General features: G+C 30.8%; 2 protein-coding genes across 2 annotated transcripts; one reads left to right on the top strand and one right to left on the bottom strand.

Annotated features, from left to right (window-relative positions):
* Positions 1 to 2,121: 2,121 nt before the first annotated feature.
* LOC133819838 (protein ECERIFERUM 26-like) lies at positions 2,122 to 8,934 on the bottom strand. The gene is made up of 2 exons (XM_062253193.1): positions 8,424 to 8,934; positions 2,122 to 3,195 (listed from the first exon to the last, which is right to left on the bottom strand). The coding sequence occupies exons 1-2, from the start codon at positions 8,859 to 8,861 to the stop codon at positions 2,308 to 2,310; spliced, it is 1,326 nt and encodes a 441-aa protein (XP_062109177.1). The 5' UTR covers positions 8,862 to 8,934; the 3' UTR covers positions 2,122 to 2,307.
* Positions 8,935 to 13,064: 4,130 nt separating this feature from the next.
* Positions 13,065 to 19,191, top strand: LOC133815705 (uncharacterized). Its single transcript, XM_062248515.1, has 3 exons — positions 13,065 to 13,394; positions 14,002 to 14,917; positions 19,134 to 19,191. The coding sequence occupies exons 1-3, from the start codon at positions 13,391 to 13,393 to the stop codon at positions 19,189 to 19,191; spliced, it is 978 nt and encodes a 325-aa protein (XP_062104499.1). The 5' UTR covers positions 13,065 to 13,390.

The following is a 19,191-nucleotide window of genomic DNA, read 5'->3' on the forward strand; positions in this document are numbered from 1 at the left end:
TGTTCTAAGTTGTTAGTTTGATGAATTATTTGTGATTTTAGTTCAAAAAACTTTGATCAAAATCGAATTTAGGAGTCTATTTAAACTATTTTAGAAAATACATAGTCCAAAAAGTCATTTGTCAAAACACAGAATCTAAACAAATAATAAGATAAAACACATTGTCAAAAAAAAAAAAAATATAAACCCTTCTTAGAATTAAATTTATTCTTTTCCAAATTGAATTATAAAAACAAGTACAAAATTGGACATCATACCTATGTCATGGTGTTGTTATGAATAGTTTCTTGTCTGTTTGATGGCTTTCTAGACTCATTTTTAGGCTCTTAAAAAGTAGCCCACAACCTTTATAAAATAATATATATGCAACACTCTTCTATTTTAATTATGATTTTTATATCATTCTTTATTGACTTTATTATATTCACACTAAACCAAACTTTATATTTAAGGGAGTTAATAATGAATTAAGGTATTTGATAAAAGTCACTTTTTTTAAATCTTTCTCATTTGCTTTGTCTTCCCTCTATCAAACATAATTCTATATTAAAATTTAGTAAAAGAGAAAGAGAAGAGCATATATTTATTTATATATATAATTTAGTTTTTCTTAAAGTGGATAAGTTTCATTGAATATCTACCCATATTGGGATTATTTTGAGGGGAAATTACATTTTATATGAGATTTTTAATAGGGAGTGCAAGAATATGATTTTTTTAAAAAGTTAATTTATGACTTTTTTTTTAGAATTTTCACTTTTATGGGTTTATTTTCTCGTGTTTTTGTATAAAAGTTGGTTTATGTCATAGTTTTATTCTTATTCAAGCTTTATTAATTTGGAATGGTATATTTGTAATTTGATTATTATTTTTTTAACTTATATATATTTTTTTATATTACTAATTTTATATTAATTTTTTTTTGGTTATTTTGCAATTTTTTTTGTAATATGAATTGTGTTTATTATTATTATTTTTATTTATTATAAACATTATTTTCCTTTTATTTAGATTGTACGTTTCTTTTTTCAAATCCTCGATAAGGTAACCAGTTACATTATTGATCTTTGACAGTTATGTAAAAATAAATTAAGTCGTCTCCTCTTCAACTCAAAATATTTTATTATTTATTATAATTTTTTATTATTATACCTATTTTTTTTACTTTACATAAAAAAAAAATCACATCAATTTTTTTGTTCTAACTTTTTTTTTTTTTACATTTTTTTAAAGATCATGATTATTTTTTTTCATTGCTTGGATTAAGTAACTAATAACACACGTTTTCATATATGATTTTTTTTTTAAATTTGGATGTTCCCATCAGGATAATCAGGTATTTATTCACGTTTTCATATCAGATTTTTTTTTTTCAAATTTGAATATCTGCATCACGATAACTGGTTACCCATTCATGTTTTTTATATCTATTTTTATCTTCCCAAATCTGGATATTCCTATCTGGGTTACTGGTTACCCATTCAAGTTTTCATATCTATTTTTTTCCAAATTTGGATGTTCCTACTATGGTAATTGGTTACTCATTCACATTTTCATCAAAAAAAATTTCTTCATATTTCAATGTTCCCACGAGGGTAACTGATTACCCATTCATGTTTTCATATCTATTTTTGTTCTTTCCAAATTTGGATGTTCCTATTAGGATTACTAGTTACATATTCATGTTTTCATATATTTTTTTTTTCCAGATTTGGATGTTCCCACTAGGATAGATGGTTTTCCATTCACATTTCATATAATATTTTTTCTTGATTTGAATGTTCCCATCAGGGTGACTGGTTACCCATTCACGTTTTCATATTCTTATGAGTTTATACATTTTAGGGCCATGTGTTTGTCAAATTACCTGTTTGGACCCTATGTTTTGACAAATGACTTTTTAGACCATATATTTTGTAAAATGGTTAAAATATAAATTAATATTTGAATTTATATTAATATAATTATTAGATACTCATTCCATCTAGTCTTGTCTTATAATATTAGAATTTATATTAATATAATCAATAAATATTTATTTTAAAAGTATATTCCATTAAATATTTAGAATATTCTATTAAATTTTATAAAGAAACCGTTAAAAAAAAACATTTATGTATCTACACACTTATATATATATATATATATTAAAAAATAACACTTAATATTCTTCATGTAATTACAAACATTTGAAAAAAGAAAACAAATTGGCAATACTAACACACACCATTCATAGCACTAAATAAATATTTAATGCTATAGCTTATGTAAATAATCACCTTCATCACACACACTCTTCTCTTCTACTCACTCAATATTCTCTTCAAGCAATAAACCGTTCTTCTTCAACTCAAATTTCACCTCACAAACTTCTTTTTCCGGCAAAATCAAACTCACCACCCTTCCTTCTCCAGACTCGCCATAACATTTGGGTCCCGGGAACACGAAAACGACACCGTTTTCCCCAACTCCTTGAACATCATACGACACAAATTCTGGCTTATGTCCTTGCAATTCCAAGCTATACAAATCCATCTCTTGCCAATCCACAAACGATAAATTTGCTCCGTAAACGACAAAATCAGATGTCCCCTGATCTTTCTCCACAGTTTCCTCGATCTGGGTAGTTTCGTCGATAGCTTTTTCACCGAGTAATGAGGCCAAACTCTCTGCATCTGCCTCCATTACTGAAAAATCCACTTGAACTGAGCTTATGATTTGGCTATTGGCCAGAACCCCTTTGGTTCTCTTGGGATTGTTTTTGAAAACTGTGACTATTTTGGGCTCTAATTCTTCTCTAACTTTGGCTATGGATTTCCATACTATGGCAGAGACTGACTCGAAAATTGGGCTCGAAATCTGCGACTTCAAATGAGCAGTGAGGGAAGGAGAAATGTGGAAGGAAAACATTTCCATTTTGGTGTCGTTTTTTGCGATCCAATGGTCCCCAACCGGGTCGACCCGTTTAAGGGATTCGGGTAAGTTTCGGGCGGGTAGTGGAGTCGGGTTGTGAGAGGTTTCGTGCTTTGGTTTTGGTGGTCGTGTTGTTGATGTCGTTTTCAGTGGGCCTGTGGACAGAACAACACCAGCTACTTGGGCCCATCTATTCATGAAGTCGGAAGCTGAAAATGGATCGCCCAGGATATGGGCCCAGCTAAGGCCCAGTGATATTCCTCCACATCTGAACTTTGTTGCCTAGGACAAGGTCATGAAAACTTTAGGGTTAAATTCAGTGACTTTGCAATAAATATATATAGATTATTATACTATTATTATTATTATTTGCGATGAAAGTACCTAATTTATTATATTTGTAGCACTTAAGTTTTCAAATTATTATTTTAGCAGGAAAAATACATTCTATCCATATTTTTGTGTAATTTAGTACAATCGTCGATTCTCACTGTTAAGTTTGATTGTGACACATATTTGCGGCAAAAGTACCAAATTTAAGAGATATTTGCGGCGAAAGTACTTAAGTTATAAGTAAATTTCACATTATAGTAGCGGACTTAACGACGAAACAAACAGATGCACTAAATTGCACCAAAACATAAATAGAATGTACTTTTGCTGCCAAAAAAATAACTTAGTTACTTAAGTACTACAAACACAATAATTTAAATATTTTTGCACCAAAGATCACTTTTTTATTATTATTATTATTTACTTAGTGGAATCGGTTGTAGTTTTTAATGTGACAATACATTTGACCTTATTATTAATCACATTGAATTTAATACTACTAGACTTCTGTATTACTCATCACTGTCATTCTTGAAATGTCCCCCAATGAAATATGTGATTTTTCTTTCTTTCTTTCTTTTTAATGGGAAAATATGATGGTTTATGTTCACAGATCGGAAGACAAATTTAAAAGTCATATTTGTTATTTTTATGAAGGATATTGGTACATATTAATATATCATAAATAAATTACGTGATCCTACTTTAAAATAAAATTAAAATATACTAGTGTAGATTTTAAGTGGAAAAAAAAAATCACTCTTGCTATTAAATAGCATTTATTAAAAAAAAATGTTGAGTAATGATAGTCAATGGACGAACTCTCAATTTGTACTGAAATTTCAGATCATGATGTGTAAGTATCTCAATTGTGAATATTTTTAAATATGATTCAAAATAATATTTAATTGTATGATTAATATTACAAATTAAAAGTGCATTTATCATTACTCAAAAATGTTAAATGGAACATGTGAACTCGATACACACAAATTCACCAAATACAATTTCATTCTCTCTCTCTTTAGATTTTTTTTTTAAATTATAATATTTAAGTGTGACTAAAAAAATGAAGAAATTATAAAAACATTTTGTGAGTATAGAGATATAATTATATAGCATGATTACTGTACTTATTTTTAATGGTTTGTATTTGTTTGGAGCCTGTAGTTTTTTTGATTACTTGTTTGGACATTGTATTTTAAAAAAATAATTTTGAACCCTATTTTATAAAATGGTTCAAATAGACTACTAAACTCAATTTTGATGAAGAAAAAATTAAATATAACATCACAGTTTTTTAAGCAGAATTATTTTATTTTTGTTATAAATTGTTAGTTTGGTGAATTATTTGTGATTTCAGTTGAGAAAACGTTGACAAAAATCGTGTTTAGATTCTATTTGAATAATTTTACAAAATATAGGGTCCAAAAAGTAATTTATCAAAATACGTGGTGCAAACAAATAATGGGACAAAACACAAAATCCAAAAATATATAAACCCTATTTTTAATTAAACTTTCTCATTAACAAAACAATTGTTTTTCTCTTGCCGAAAAGAAAAAAAAGAAAACTATTATCAATCTTATTTTTTTATGAATTGAAGTGTTATGGATGTATTGTCAATTATGATTAATATTATATGTATGAAAATTTATGAATATACTTCAATTTTCAAAATATATATTTTTTTGCTTTTTTGTTTTACTATAGTATAATTTATTGAGTAAGCTTTTTTTATTCATTATTTATTTAAACAGGTTTACACATATCTCTTTTGGCATTTTTTTTTTGGACAGATTTAGATTGAATAGGCCTATTTGCTAAACAATGAAATGAAAGTTTAAAAAGTAATATAAAAGACATTATAATGGAAAGTATATATATGGGAGTAGGATGAATAGTATGGCAAGTAACAAAGTTTTATTTTAAAATTAATTGGTGTTGATAATTCACGTTGTTATAAATGTTTGAATTTACCCATTTATTTTTTATGTGAGACATTCTAATAAAGAGCACATATAAATTTGTCATTATTAATTTATTAAATTTATGATGTATTTTCGTTTTCAATTTTCTTAAAATGCATTTTAGCATAGCATTAAGAAAATTTTGTAAGAGATTTTTTAAATATCCTTCAAAATTTACTTAACACAATAATTAGTTTGTTTTGTGTCCTTTCATGTTTTATTTTTGAGAATTTTACAAAAAATACTTAATTTTGCTAAAAAAGTTACTTTCTTACGGTCAAATATTTTTTTTTTGTTTTTTCAATTTTACGATTTCAATAAATTTTTACATTTTTACAGTATTGTCTTTTTTCGTTCTTTATGTTATTTTCAAGTTGTTTTCATATTTTTTTTAGGTTTATTTTGAATTGATATATATATAATTGTTCTGATATATATTGATTTTTTGTTTTTTTTAAGTTTACTTTGGGTTAATGCAGTGAGTTGTTTTTCCTGAGGTGGTATTTTTATAATTATGCAATTTTGAAAACTTAAGTGTGTATTTTTTTTACAAAAAAAGAATAGAAACATTAAAAAATTAAAAATATATTTATATAAGAAAAAAATCCTTTATATTTTGGTTATACTAAATTATAAAAAACATCAAAGTAGTGATACTTATAGCTCATTTAAAGTGTCCAGCACCGAATAAATATTTAATAAGTTGTTGAATTTATTTAATATCCTGAATTGTATTAAGTAAGATTAGATTTTAAATTTAACAATACATACATAAGACGTCACATCTTGTTGTTGGATATCCTTGTAGCAATTATCAATATTTATTATATAATAGACATTCCTATTTTGAAAAGAATTTAATATTTATAATAGATATACATGATACGACAAAATGTTATTGTTAAAAAAAATATTAAAGATATTATTATTATTATAATGAAAATGATACTTTAGATTCTAATGTTAATGTTAGATTTTCTCTTCATAAACATCATAATTATAAAAAGACATATATATTAGTTCTTATGTATAACCAAATCATAACATGATTATACAAGTTTTGCCACAATTATATTAAGCTTCTCAACTATTCTATTAATTAAAAAAAAATATTATAAACATGGTATGTCAATAGAGGAATGAGCTACCATTAGCCTAACACAAACATGTTGGTAATTTGGTTTAATTATAAAGAAAATATCTAGTCATTTTCCGTTCATTATTTATATATATATATATATATATATAAGTAATCTCATATAGTTACTATTAATAAACAAGTATTTTTCTTTTCCATTTAAAAATGAGTTTATACATTTTTGGACCATGTGTTTTTTTTCATTACCTGTTTGGACCATGTGTTTTGATAAATTATTTTTTGGACCCTATATTTTGTAAAATAGTTAAAAATAGAACTATAAACTCAATTTTGATGAAGAAAAAATAGAATATAACAACACAGTTTTTAAGCAGAATGATTTTATTTTTGTTCTGAATTGTTAGTTTGGTAAATTATTTGTGATTTTAGTTGAGAAAACATTGACCAAAATCAGGTTTAGGGTTCTATTTTAACCATTTTACAAAACATAGGATCTAAAAAATAATTTGTCAAAACAAATGATTCAAACAAATAATGAAAAAAACACATTATCCAAAAAAATATAAACCCTTTAAAAATCCGTATTTTTCAAATTGAATAATAATAAGATTACAATGACACATCATATAATGTCCAATACCACATCAAGTGGTTTTGGACTCTCTAAGATTCCCTTAATAATAATAATAATAATAATAATAAATGTTACATAAATCAAGAGAATTTGGATAAGTATGATATGATTATGATATCACATGGCAACATGCCTAACAAACCCCTTTATTAATGAAACTTTCTAAAACAAGTGAAGAGTCACTATGTGGTCCTCAAAATAAGTACAATTACACAATCTATAATATATTTGGCATAAAAAATTAATATGTAATATATTTTGAATAATTTTTAATGCTATACTTCAATACACAATTATAAAAATTGATGCAAAAATTAATATTTCATTAGTGCTTATTTGATATTTTATTGAAAATATACCAAAAAAATATATATTTTATATTTTATTGTTGATACTTAAATATAATAATAAAGTAAAACATCTAGTATTTAATAGTGATTATTAAAAATATTACTAAGATAATAAAAACAACATAAAAGTAAATAAAAAAGTGTAACATTTATGGTGATGCAAAATATACATCATGCTAGATTGTGTGACAAATTTGTCACATTATTTAAGCAATTTTTTTGTAAAGTGAGTTATAGTTTAGCAATGCATCACTAATTTAGCACTCCAATGAGATATGTAAATATTATGCTATATTTGACATAAAAAATCAATATATGATATATTTGGCACAATTTTTAGCATTATATTCCAATGCACAATTGTAAAAACTAATGTAAAAATCAATATTTTATTAATGCTCATTTGATATTTTATTGAAAATATATAAAAAGTAATATTAATAGTTAAAGATAATAATAAAATAATAAGACAAAAAGTCTAGTATTTAATAGTGAGAGATAAAGATAATACTAAAAATGTCATAAAAGTAAATAAGAGCATCTCCAATGGAGTGCCAAAAAACTGGTGCAATACTATATTTAACACATCTTCCAAAAAAATGACTTCAATGGTGTTCCAAAAAGTGTTCCAAATTTGACACATGCTAAAAGTTGTGCCAAATTTGGCACAAAATATAGCATGTAACAAAATTGACACATCAATAAATGCTACTTTTTTATTTACCATATTATCACTAATTATTATAATTTAGTAGTAAATAATTAATTACCAACCATATATTATTTTTTATTTATTTTTGTAATGGCAAATTTCTTGGAGTACATAATTTGCATCTTGTGCATTGAAACACAGTTGTAAATATTGGACCAAATATAACATATAACTAATTTTTTGTGTTAAATTTGGTATAAAATTTACATCTTGCGTAAAAGATGGTCTAAAAAAAAGTATAATATTTATGGTGCTACAAATATACATCAACCTATATTGTATGCCAAATTTGGCACAACTTTTAGCACACCATTTGAATAATTTTTTTTTAAAGAGTGTGATATATTTGGTGTTTTTTTTTTTTTGTTTGTTCATTATTCACCAAAAAAATTATTCATTAAAAAAAAGTTACCTGAAAAAGAACCGGAGGAGAGAAAGAGATTTCAGGCCCAATAACTTGCTGAGAAACCAGCAGCTTCTGCATGGCAGCCCAGTTCTCCATCTGAAACCACTCATCAATGGTCTTATCACAGTGGGCCTCAATGAAACGGGCCCCACAATCGTTGCACTTGAGAAACGGCCGGCCCAACTCCGATCTCCTGAACCGGCCACACGTGTGAAAATACTCATTCAGAAAGTAGAACAGTGTCTCCTTGATCTTCATATTGGTTATCCCTTCAACTGCATGGCTACTAAAAAAGTAGACTCCTTTCAGATAATGAAGCTTCATGGCCAAGTCCAGCCCACTCAGCTCATGGGCCTCATTGGACCCGATTGCACAGCCCGGCCCAACTGAGGAGAGCTTGTGGTCATAGACCAAGCTTGCTTCTTCACTAGAGGAAAAAACCATGGTCAACTTAAAAATTTTGGGTTTTTTTTTTTTTTTGTGAGCAGGAAGAGATGAAAGAGTGTTTGGGATTTTTGATACATTGGTGATCAAAGGTGTTTGGGGTTTATATAAAGAGAAAAAGCTTAGTCTTTTTCATGGGGGGTCGTTGGGAAATTTAATGGAATGTGACACGTGTCCCTCTGTCATTGATTGCTGCAGTATATAACAGTTAGACACCTATAGTTTGTATTAAATTTTCATCTGCCTAAGAATATGGGCTGAGTATTTGACAAATTTAAGTAAAAGAAACCACACATAAAGATTTACAAAAAAAGTAAAAGACCAATGCACTAAAATATATATATATATATAGTGTTGTTTTTTTATTATAAAGCCCGGTAACTTACAAGAATTCACATCTCAAAACTCAATCACGAAGTTAGATAGTAATAGTAGGATTGAACATAAATATCACTTACAATCCATTAGTATAACTATTGTGGGACTAAGGGGGTGTTTGGTATGAGAGTTTGGTTTGGTGGGAATGAGAATGTCAAATCTAACCATGTTTGGTAAATTTATTTTTAATGATTTTGGGGTTTGTGTTTCCAAGTGGGTCCCATTTTTTCTTGATTTGAGAGTAATCTTAAAACACTTGAATTTCACATTCCCTTAATCTAAACCACATCTAACTCTACTCCCCCATACCAAACACCCGTAAGTGTCAAACACACACACCCAAGGGACAAGGGTCCCCAATCCATTACTTTTTTTTTTATAGAACCCAGAGCATACAAGAATTCACATCTCAAAACTCAATCACGGAGTTAGATAGTAGTAGTAGGATTGAACATAAATATCACTTACAATCCACACACATAATCAATGTGAGACTAAATGTCAAACACACACCCAAGAGACAAGCGTCCCCAGCCCATTATTATTATTATTAAAGCCCATACCATATAAGAATACACATCTAAAAAAACAGTGTCATTAACTTATATGACTCCTTAAAATGTCAAAAACTACATAAAGCGACAAATGACAATAAGAATATGTGGGACCCAATAATAAATTGTATTAATTGTCATATGTTACATCAGTGTTGGGCACTGGTGTATCATAACAATATTTTATGGTGATTAATATAATTTAATACCGTGTCCCACATATTTATATTTAAGATAAAATATGTGAGACTAAATATTAAATTGTATCAATGCATCAATTGGTATTGAACACCATAATACCTTTGCAGAAATTAAAATAAATAAATAAAATTGCAATTGAAGATAAGAAAATTGGAATCCAATAATATGGGTTTTATTCACAAAAGCAAAGTGACAATTTTTTCTGTACATAAGACTAAGACTAGGATAAGAATTAATAAGGATAAGAATTATTAATTCTTATGATATATTTGTTGAAATTTAGAACTAGGATTCCATCTCACCCAAAATAGTCTCACTTGTGTGAGATTATTTATCCTAACAAAAAATGTGGAGTTATTTAACTCCACACTTTTTATTAGTTTTTAATATTAGTAGATCCGACCATAATTACACATTCCAATATTAATAAATCCCGCATATAATATTTTTTTTATTTTTTAAATTAAATTATTTGAAAAACAAATTAAAAAAATCAACTTATAAATAATTTCATACAAATATAATATTTTGTCCAATCTAGGACTATCTCAAACATATGTTGGTACAAATTTATCTTAACACCAATACAATGCTATATGTTAAATAATAATTGGGATTGAATGAATATTTTGAAGTTTTCTCTAAAATTATAATAATATATATAATTTTTCAATGAAAAACTTTTCCAAAAAAGTTTTGTAGATGACAATCACTATAAATTGGGTTATATCAGTCACAATTTTGTCATTGCTATATATCAGTTATTGGGTTGATATTAGTTGGCAAACCAAGCTATTTAATTTTGAAAATAACAACAACAAAAATTTGACATATGATATAATGTTTAATTCCCATTGGCCAGGTCGAAGAGAACAATGAATTTTGATCAGATTGTATAATTTTTCTCATATATATTTAGTTATAAAATTGGATAATATGTTCAACAAACTCAGGATAAGACAATTTATTATTTGTAAGAACATCACCATCCACACTAGCTAAATCTTCTATTTAGCTAAAATAACTAAAAATGTAACTTATTGTATTTTTTAGGGATAACTTCTCATTTTTATAATTACATTTCTCATAAGGTTTATATTTTTTTAGACCATGTATTTTGTCTCATTACCTGTTTGGATCCTGTGTTTTGACAAATTATTTTTTGAACCCTGTGTTTTGTAAAATAGTTTAAATAGGTCCCTAGACCTGATTTTGATGAACAAAAAATTGAATATAACAACATAATTTTTAGGCAGAATGACTGTATTTTTTTTTGAGTTGTTAGTTTGATGAATTATTTGTGATTTTAGTTTAAAAAACTTTAATCAAAATCAGGTTTATGGGTCTATTTGAACTATTTTTAAAAATATAGGGTCCAAAAAGTAATTTATTAAAACACATGGTCTAAACAAGTAATAAGTCAAAACACAGAGTCTAAAATGCATAAACTCTTCTCATAATACTACTTGAAAAGTACATTGTGTTGTGAGTATATGAGCAAAAAAAAATGGGATAACAGGAATAGTAACTAAAATACTGGATACAAAAATAAAAATATTCAAAATATGGCTACTCTATGTAATTTTTATTGTTTTCTATCACTCCAAAGGACTTGCTATATTTTAGTCATTTTAACTTTATATTTTTTGATCTCTAAATATAGAGAAACTAGCTAAACTATATTTTATCATCACTATTACTATTTGATTATTATTTTAATAAAAAATATATTTATGAAACCAAAGTGTGTTCTATAAAAAAAAAAATATTAAATTATTCAATAACTAATTATAATAGAGAGTGTGATAGGATGTTTTAAGTTAAAAGTGACTCCTAAAATAACTAAAAAATTAAAATTTAACTAAAAAATAGAGAGCGTGATTGTAAATTTTGTCATTGGTTCACACATTATTTGGAGTAAATATTTTGGTTGAGAAATGCCCATATTTCTGTCTCACTCACAAGTAAATTTTTCATTAATTGACATTATTGTCAAACAAAGACCTATAACCTCTTTTTGACACTTTGTCTTCGATTGGGTCCATCTTCAAGAACTGTTTTCTTTTTTTTCTTTTTTAAGGAATGGTATTTTTCATCTTCAAGAATTGCAAGAATTAATGTCTAGAATTGGCCTGCTATTGTTATTAATAGTTATTAGTTAGTAGAATCAACTTGCGTTTGTCCCCATACAAATTTAAAATTTCTGAAAAATTTATTATGATTTTTTAAATACTCTTGTAAAGAGAGGGGTTTAGTTATGTTGTGTAAGATTATGGGATCTCTATGTGTCTGGTTAGATTAATTTTTTTTATGGCTAATAGTGGTCAACTCTATAGTAAGGGTGACACTTTAAACTCTAATCACTATTAGTAGGTTTTTTTTGTTTTCTACCCGTAGAAAAATTATAATCCAATTTTTTTATATGACGGTGTATATTAAAGTTATAATAAATATCCTATCAATTTTCGGGAAATCTATAGTGATTTACGCTTGTAAGTTGTAACTGACTGATTAAACTTTGATTTCGCCACCGTAAAATATATGGTATTTCTCAAAAACTGGTGTGATATTTGTTATAATTACAATGTACGTCGTCAATTACAAAAATTTGGAGTATAAATTCTTCAATTGCAGGAAATAGAAAAAAGCTTATCGATAGGGATTAAAGTGATACCCTACTCTAGAATTTCCCTAAAATCTTTATCTATTATGTGCATAATTTATAAATATAAATATTTAAACATTTAAATATTTTAAATACATTCCTTAACAAAAATTAATTACTTATTTAGTATTTTGTAATTTAAATATTGTGTTGATAAGTTTTTTTGTTTTTGCTCATTATAATTGATATTTTTATAATTATTGGTATTATTGTCCATAATTTTTATTTCATTATTCATTTAATTTCAATGTCCAAATACATATATATTTTTTTATTTCCAGTCAAAACAAGTTCCATAGAGTTTGACTTTACTGCTTAATTCTATTTTTTGTGAGATATTTTTTTAGGAACTTTAGATTCTTATAGCATGTCTTTTGGAGTGAATGTCTGATTTTTGAAGGGAAATTTGATTAATCATACTTACATTAGCTTAATAATTAAAATTTGAACCAAAGTTAACCACCATATGATATCAATGCTCATCTTTCATTTAATACCAAAAATACCCCTCTCATAACACCTTTCCTCTCTATTCTCCCTCTTCCTCTCTACCTCTCTTCACCATACCTCTCTTCACCATACATTCTCTCTCACTCTCTCTTCACCATACGTTTTACACACAAAATTTTTATACTAAAATCTTGCAAGAAAGATACACATTCGGACATTGTGGATTGTTTGAGGAGAAACACCAAGCTTTGTGTTATTTTTGCTCATAGTGAAGATATTAAATGGGTAAGTGATTTTCTTTGATTCTTGTTGTTGTTGGTTGCTTTTATGATTCATAATGCTGTTTATATGTTGGATCTATAGTTTGTTGGTATTTTTTGCTGTTTTTTTGGGTGAAAATCGTGTCATGTGAAAATCTGCGTTTTCTTGGGTTCCCTGAGTTTTTTTCTAAATGCCCGATAGTGTCCGATAGAGACCCGATACAGGCACGATATTTGTTGAGTTTCAAGGTTAGGGATGAAGGTCCGATGGCAACCCGATGGTTGCCCGATAGTTTGGTTACCCGATGGTTATAAGGGTACGATGGCTACCCGATGGTTGCCCCGATTATTATTTTAAATCTACACATCCTTTTAAGTACGATAATGGATCGATAGTAGTCCGATATATGCCCGATAGTTATTATTAAGTTACTGCTGACCTAATAGTACGATGGTACTCGATGTTACCCGATACTTGCCCGATATTAGTGTTTTAAGTGATCAAAAAACATAAATAAAACTTTGCCCGATACCGCCCGATATGGCCCGATACTGGTACGATTCCCAAACATTTGAACTAAATTTCGACATTTTGTTGCCATTTACTGATTTTTTTTCTTTGTACATGATAGGGTCAACTTTGTTCGCGTACTTAATGTATAATGGTGTTTGGGAGCGTGAAGGTAGAGATTGGGTTTTTAATGGAGCCGAAAATTTAACGTTCGAGTTGGAGAAGGACATAACTTACTCACAACTTGTTGAACTTCTGTACTCAGAGCTGGAGGTTGACAAAGTGCAGTATGACCTGAAATTAGAAGTGAATTATAAGTACATGAAAGGGTTAATGTATCGGCCTGAACTTATAAGGAATGACAAGGGTGTAAGCTTATATTTGTCAATGCTTTTGAAGAAGCCAGATGAATTTGTTCCCCTTTTTGTGACTTTGGTGGAGAAGAATATCATTGTTTATCGTAATCCTCCACCAAGTACTGTTAAGGATACTCGTAGTGAGGTTGGGACTTATGTTCCAGAAACAAATCCGGAGGTGCTGGTAGCCACTGCTGTACCTGAATCAAACCCTTTCATACCAACAGTTGACCATGTAGCACAGATGCCATTTCATGATGATTTTCCTGATTGTCCTGACCCTGAAAATGATTTTGAGGGCAATGACGACCAAGAAACAGAGGTCCGTTCTCAAGCTTTGAGCCTGAGTCCACTGTCGTACCAAATACCGAGGCAAACAACATGTAGAAGTAGACCCCGTAGAGAAGATCGCCAAACACCTGGTACTAGTAGTAGTCGTCCAGACGGAACAAATGATGCTAGAGAATTTAGTGATCCACTCTCTTCTTCGACATATTATAGTAAATTCAAAGCTCAGATGTTTACAAGAGAAGACATTGAGGATAATAGTCACTATATATCTATGGGTGGCACATCGGGCGGGGAGATTCATTTAGGAAAGTTTTTCAGAGACAAGGAACATTTAAAAAAGGTTGCTGGCTTGTTTGCAATGAAGAAGGGATTCGACTTTATAGTTAAGAAGTCTGGTACTGATGTTTGGTATATTACATGCAAGGATCCTGATTGTGGGTGGAGGTTAAGAGGGAAGAAGAAGCAACTTTCTAACATGTTCGAGGTGACAGCATTTGAAAATGTACACACATGTTCCCTCGATGTTCGAAAAAAAGATAACCGTCAAGCATCACCTTTGGTAGTTGCCGAACTGATCAAGGATAAATTCTCAGTTAACGGTTCAGATTATTTAGCCTCCAAAATAAGAGAAGATATGAAGAATTCTTTCGGGATCGAAATGAGTTATGAGAAGGCTTGGAGATGCAGAGAGAAAGCACTCCACATAGTTAGGGGTACGCCTGAAGCTTCATATTCGAAGTTACCTGGGTACTTGCACATGCTGCGGTTGAACAATCCCGATTCCATTACTGATTTCAAGGTAGACGAGGGTCGCTTCAAGTATTGCTTTTTTTCTCTGGGTGCTTGTAGGCGGGGATTCAAGTTTTGTCGACCTGTTATATGTATTGATGGGTCCTTCTTGAAAACTAGGTATGGTGGCCAAATGTTGTGTGCCGTGGCATTGGATTCAGACAGCCACATATTTCCGATTGCTTTCGCAATGGTTGACAGTGAGAACCACGACTCTTGGACCTATTTCATGAGGAAGTTGAAACAAGCGATTGGTGATGTTGAGAACTTAGCATTCGTATCGGATAGGCATCAAAGCATTGTTCATGCTTTGGAACTTGTCTTCCCTGATGCACCCCATGGCGCATGCTACCACCACATTATTATGAACGTGGCTAGCAAGTTCAAGACTGATTGCTTCACGGATCATATTTACAGTTGTGCATACTCGTATAAGAAGACAGATTTTGAAAGAGAATTTGAAAAGATAAAAGCAATGGATGTTCGAGTTGCACTATATCTTGAGGGCATTGGATTTGAAAGATGGGTTCGTGCGTACTTTCCAGGGGACCGTTACAATGTAATGACAAGTAATTGGGCTGAAAGTTTCAACAGCAAAACTAAGGACGCAAGAGCCTTCCCGATCACTGCTTTTGTTGAATTCATCAGGTTTACTATTCAAACATGGTTTGCTACTCGAAAGGAAAACGCTGAAAAGTGTAGCACGACTCTATCACCAGTTATGGAGGGGGACTTGTCATGTCAATTTGAGAAATCTCGGTTCTTAAGCGTCGACAGAGCTGGACCTTATACATTTAATGTCCACCCCGGAGGAACAGTTCAGAGCGGTGGTATAGTTGATTTGGAGGCACGACAATGCAGTTGCGGCCTATTCCAAATCATGAAGATTCCTTGTCCACATGCATGTGCTGCTGCTCAAGAACGAAATATTAGCATGTACGCATTGTGCTCTCAATATTACACAAGAGAGAGTTGGAAGAGCACATATGAGGGGACAATTATGCCAGTTGGTGATGAGGATGATTGGGAATTGCCTGAAGACATTAAGAACATCCAAGTTGGAGTACCGATTGAGAAGAAACCTGTAGGCCGACCGAAGAAGCAAAAGGTCGGACGAATTAGGAAAAATCGATATCCTTCTAATGGAGACAAGGTTGTGATACAACGATGTTGTAGCAAGTGTGGTGGTAAAGGGCACAACAAAGCGTCTTGCAAGTACCGAGGTTAACTTGTTTTGTTTGTATTCTAGTTGACCTATTATGTTTTATTTCTGATTGAACTAGTAATATTTGTTATGTGCTGGATTTTGCAGGTTTTTTTCTATTTTTTTCTCCATTATGAAACTCTTAAATATGTAATAATCCAGTGTTGGTTCGATAGTGCACGATGCCGGTACGACAATGCACGATATTGTTTGTTGTAGGATTATTTAAATGTATCTTACAATATGGTACGACGTTGCTCGATGTAGTACGATAGTTAATGTACGACATTAGGGTACGATAATGTACGATATTTGTCCGATAATGGTACGATGGTATGGTTTCAGGACTGTTCGTGAAATTTGTGAGGCAAGTGAGGGTACGATAGAGTACGATAGTGATCGATGATAGTACGATGCAAAGATTAAGCACATTAAAATGTAGTAATTACAAAAAGAGCAATCAAAAAAATTATACAATTCAAAAAAATTAAGACCGTTCAACATAAGTTTTGGTAGAATAAGTCTACACACCACCTTTGCCTAAAAAGTTTCATATTATTGTCAGTTACATTATCAAATGGTAGTTGTAGAAGCTTATGTTCAATATGCTCAATTACGTAACATCCGCAATCGCCACTGCATTAGAAAATAAACAATAATTTAATAAAGTTTTGTAATTAAGAAATAATAATTAATATGTGATATTTAATAAAGTTCACCTGGATTTTGTTTGCGGTACGAATTCACGTGGAATGAGTTTCCAATCGAAGGGTCTGACCTGACTCTCTGATGCTGTCAACTGAGGCGCGAGTATAACGTCATGGTTCTCAAATAAACCGGACTGTCGCAAGACCGACGGGAAAATGGTACACCAGTCAACCATCAAGCTGATCAAATCGTTTTCGGAAATTGATCCAATACTGGAGTCAAAGATGTTGAGCATCCACCCATTCAGGTCTGCCTCTACAGCTACCCAATGCATTTGGTCTTTCAAGAAGAGGGCAAAATAAATGAACTCCTTGTTCTGCCAACTCGGTAAGAACTGGACTGCATCACCCCTAACCAGGTCCAATATACTGTCATCCCAACTAAATCTAGAGTAGTCAGAACCTGGAAAAGCGTCCCACCGACCCTTCAATGATTCGGGAAAAATTGTAGGCATAACAACACATTTCTGAGGGTACACGTTAGGATAAAATTCTAGACGCCTCCTCATGAGATGAAATGCTGCATCTAAATGCTACATTAAAGGAAAATTAAGTCAGTAACCACAATATCGTACCAAAATAAACAAACAAAAAAACTATCAGACATGAATATAGTAACTATCGTACCCCAATCGTACCATTATCGTACCCCAATCGTACATGAATATATTAACAATAAAACCTTCTATCGTACCAATATCGTGTTAATGTCGTACCATCATCGTACCTTTATGGCAAAAACTAGTATTATACACCATCGTACCCACTAGCGTCCCACTGTCGTACCATCATCGTACATTATCGTACTACCATCGTACCTAAATTGTCCCACTACAAATTCTAAATTTATGATGGTAATAGTAACTACTTAACAAATTATATCGTACCACTATCGTGCTAATGTCGTACCACCATCGTACCATTGACATAAACAGTTTATAATTTGACACTTATAATTATCGTACTACTTTCGTACCATATCGTACCCATATCGTACCACTATATATAGAAACATTTAAATAAATTTTCAACATTATTTAATTATGAAGTTATAGAAAACTTACAGAGTCAGAAAGCCATGTCCTCGGAGTATGCAGTTTCAGGAACCAAGCAGCATCGTGTGTCCCTGAGAAGCATTCCCTCGGATATTTATTCCCAATGGTGCCAAGCAACCACTTGTGAAAGGTCATAAGTAATTTACCATCAACAACCCTCAATGGATCCACATTCACTGCTGTCTTCGATTTCTTATTCCTTTTCCTCATTGCAGTGTACTCATCGAACCACCTAGGCCTCTTTCTTTCTCTCCTCTTCTCCGGTGCTGGTGGAGCTATGTTTAAGAATTGTACTTCAGAATCTTCAGTATCTCCGATTACAGTAATTTGCATATCCTCTGGTGTGCGAAAAATGTGATCATCTACATCATCAGGTCTGTAATCGTTAGGGAGAATGTCTTCATCTACAGGAGACTGAGGGCCTTCTTCAGTGGACTGAGGGTGTGGATCTGGAACTGGCCTACTAAGATCTTCCATCATTGTCATAAGCTTCTGCAATTGACCCAAGATCTCGGACTGACCTTTAATAAGGGCACTTTGTTGCCCTTCAACCTTTTCCAACCTGGCCAAAATCATAGAGTAGCCTGGTTGCTCAGCTTGGGAGGAGGTGCTGGCATGAGGTGTTGATGGGGGAACCTCAGGTGCCTCAGGTTGAGCTGGTGGAACCTCCTTAAAAATATTTGCTGCTTCTGCTTGCTCAGCTAACTTTTCAGCAAGCTTTTCAGCCTGGCTCTGTAAGGCTTCCTGTGTAGGCTGTCCATCGGGACCCACCTCTAGTTCCTCTAACCCCATGTCCACATACAATGGGGCTTCATTGTCTGTAAGGGTCCTCACATACTGTTCTTCAGCAGGTCGGGCACACAGGTAGGGGTATACTGTCAACTGCCACAAAAAACAATGCATATTTAG

This window comes from Humulus lupulus, chromosome 2, assembly GCF_963169125.1.
Source record: "Humulus lupulus chromosome 2, drHumLupu1.1, whole genome shotgun sequence".
Taxonomy (NCBI): Eukaryota; Viridiplantae; Streptophyta; class Magnoliopsida; order Rosales; family Cannabaceae; genus Humulus; species Humulus lupulus.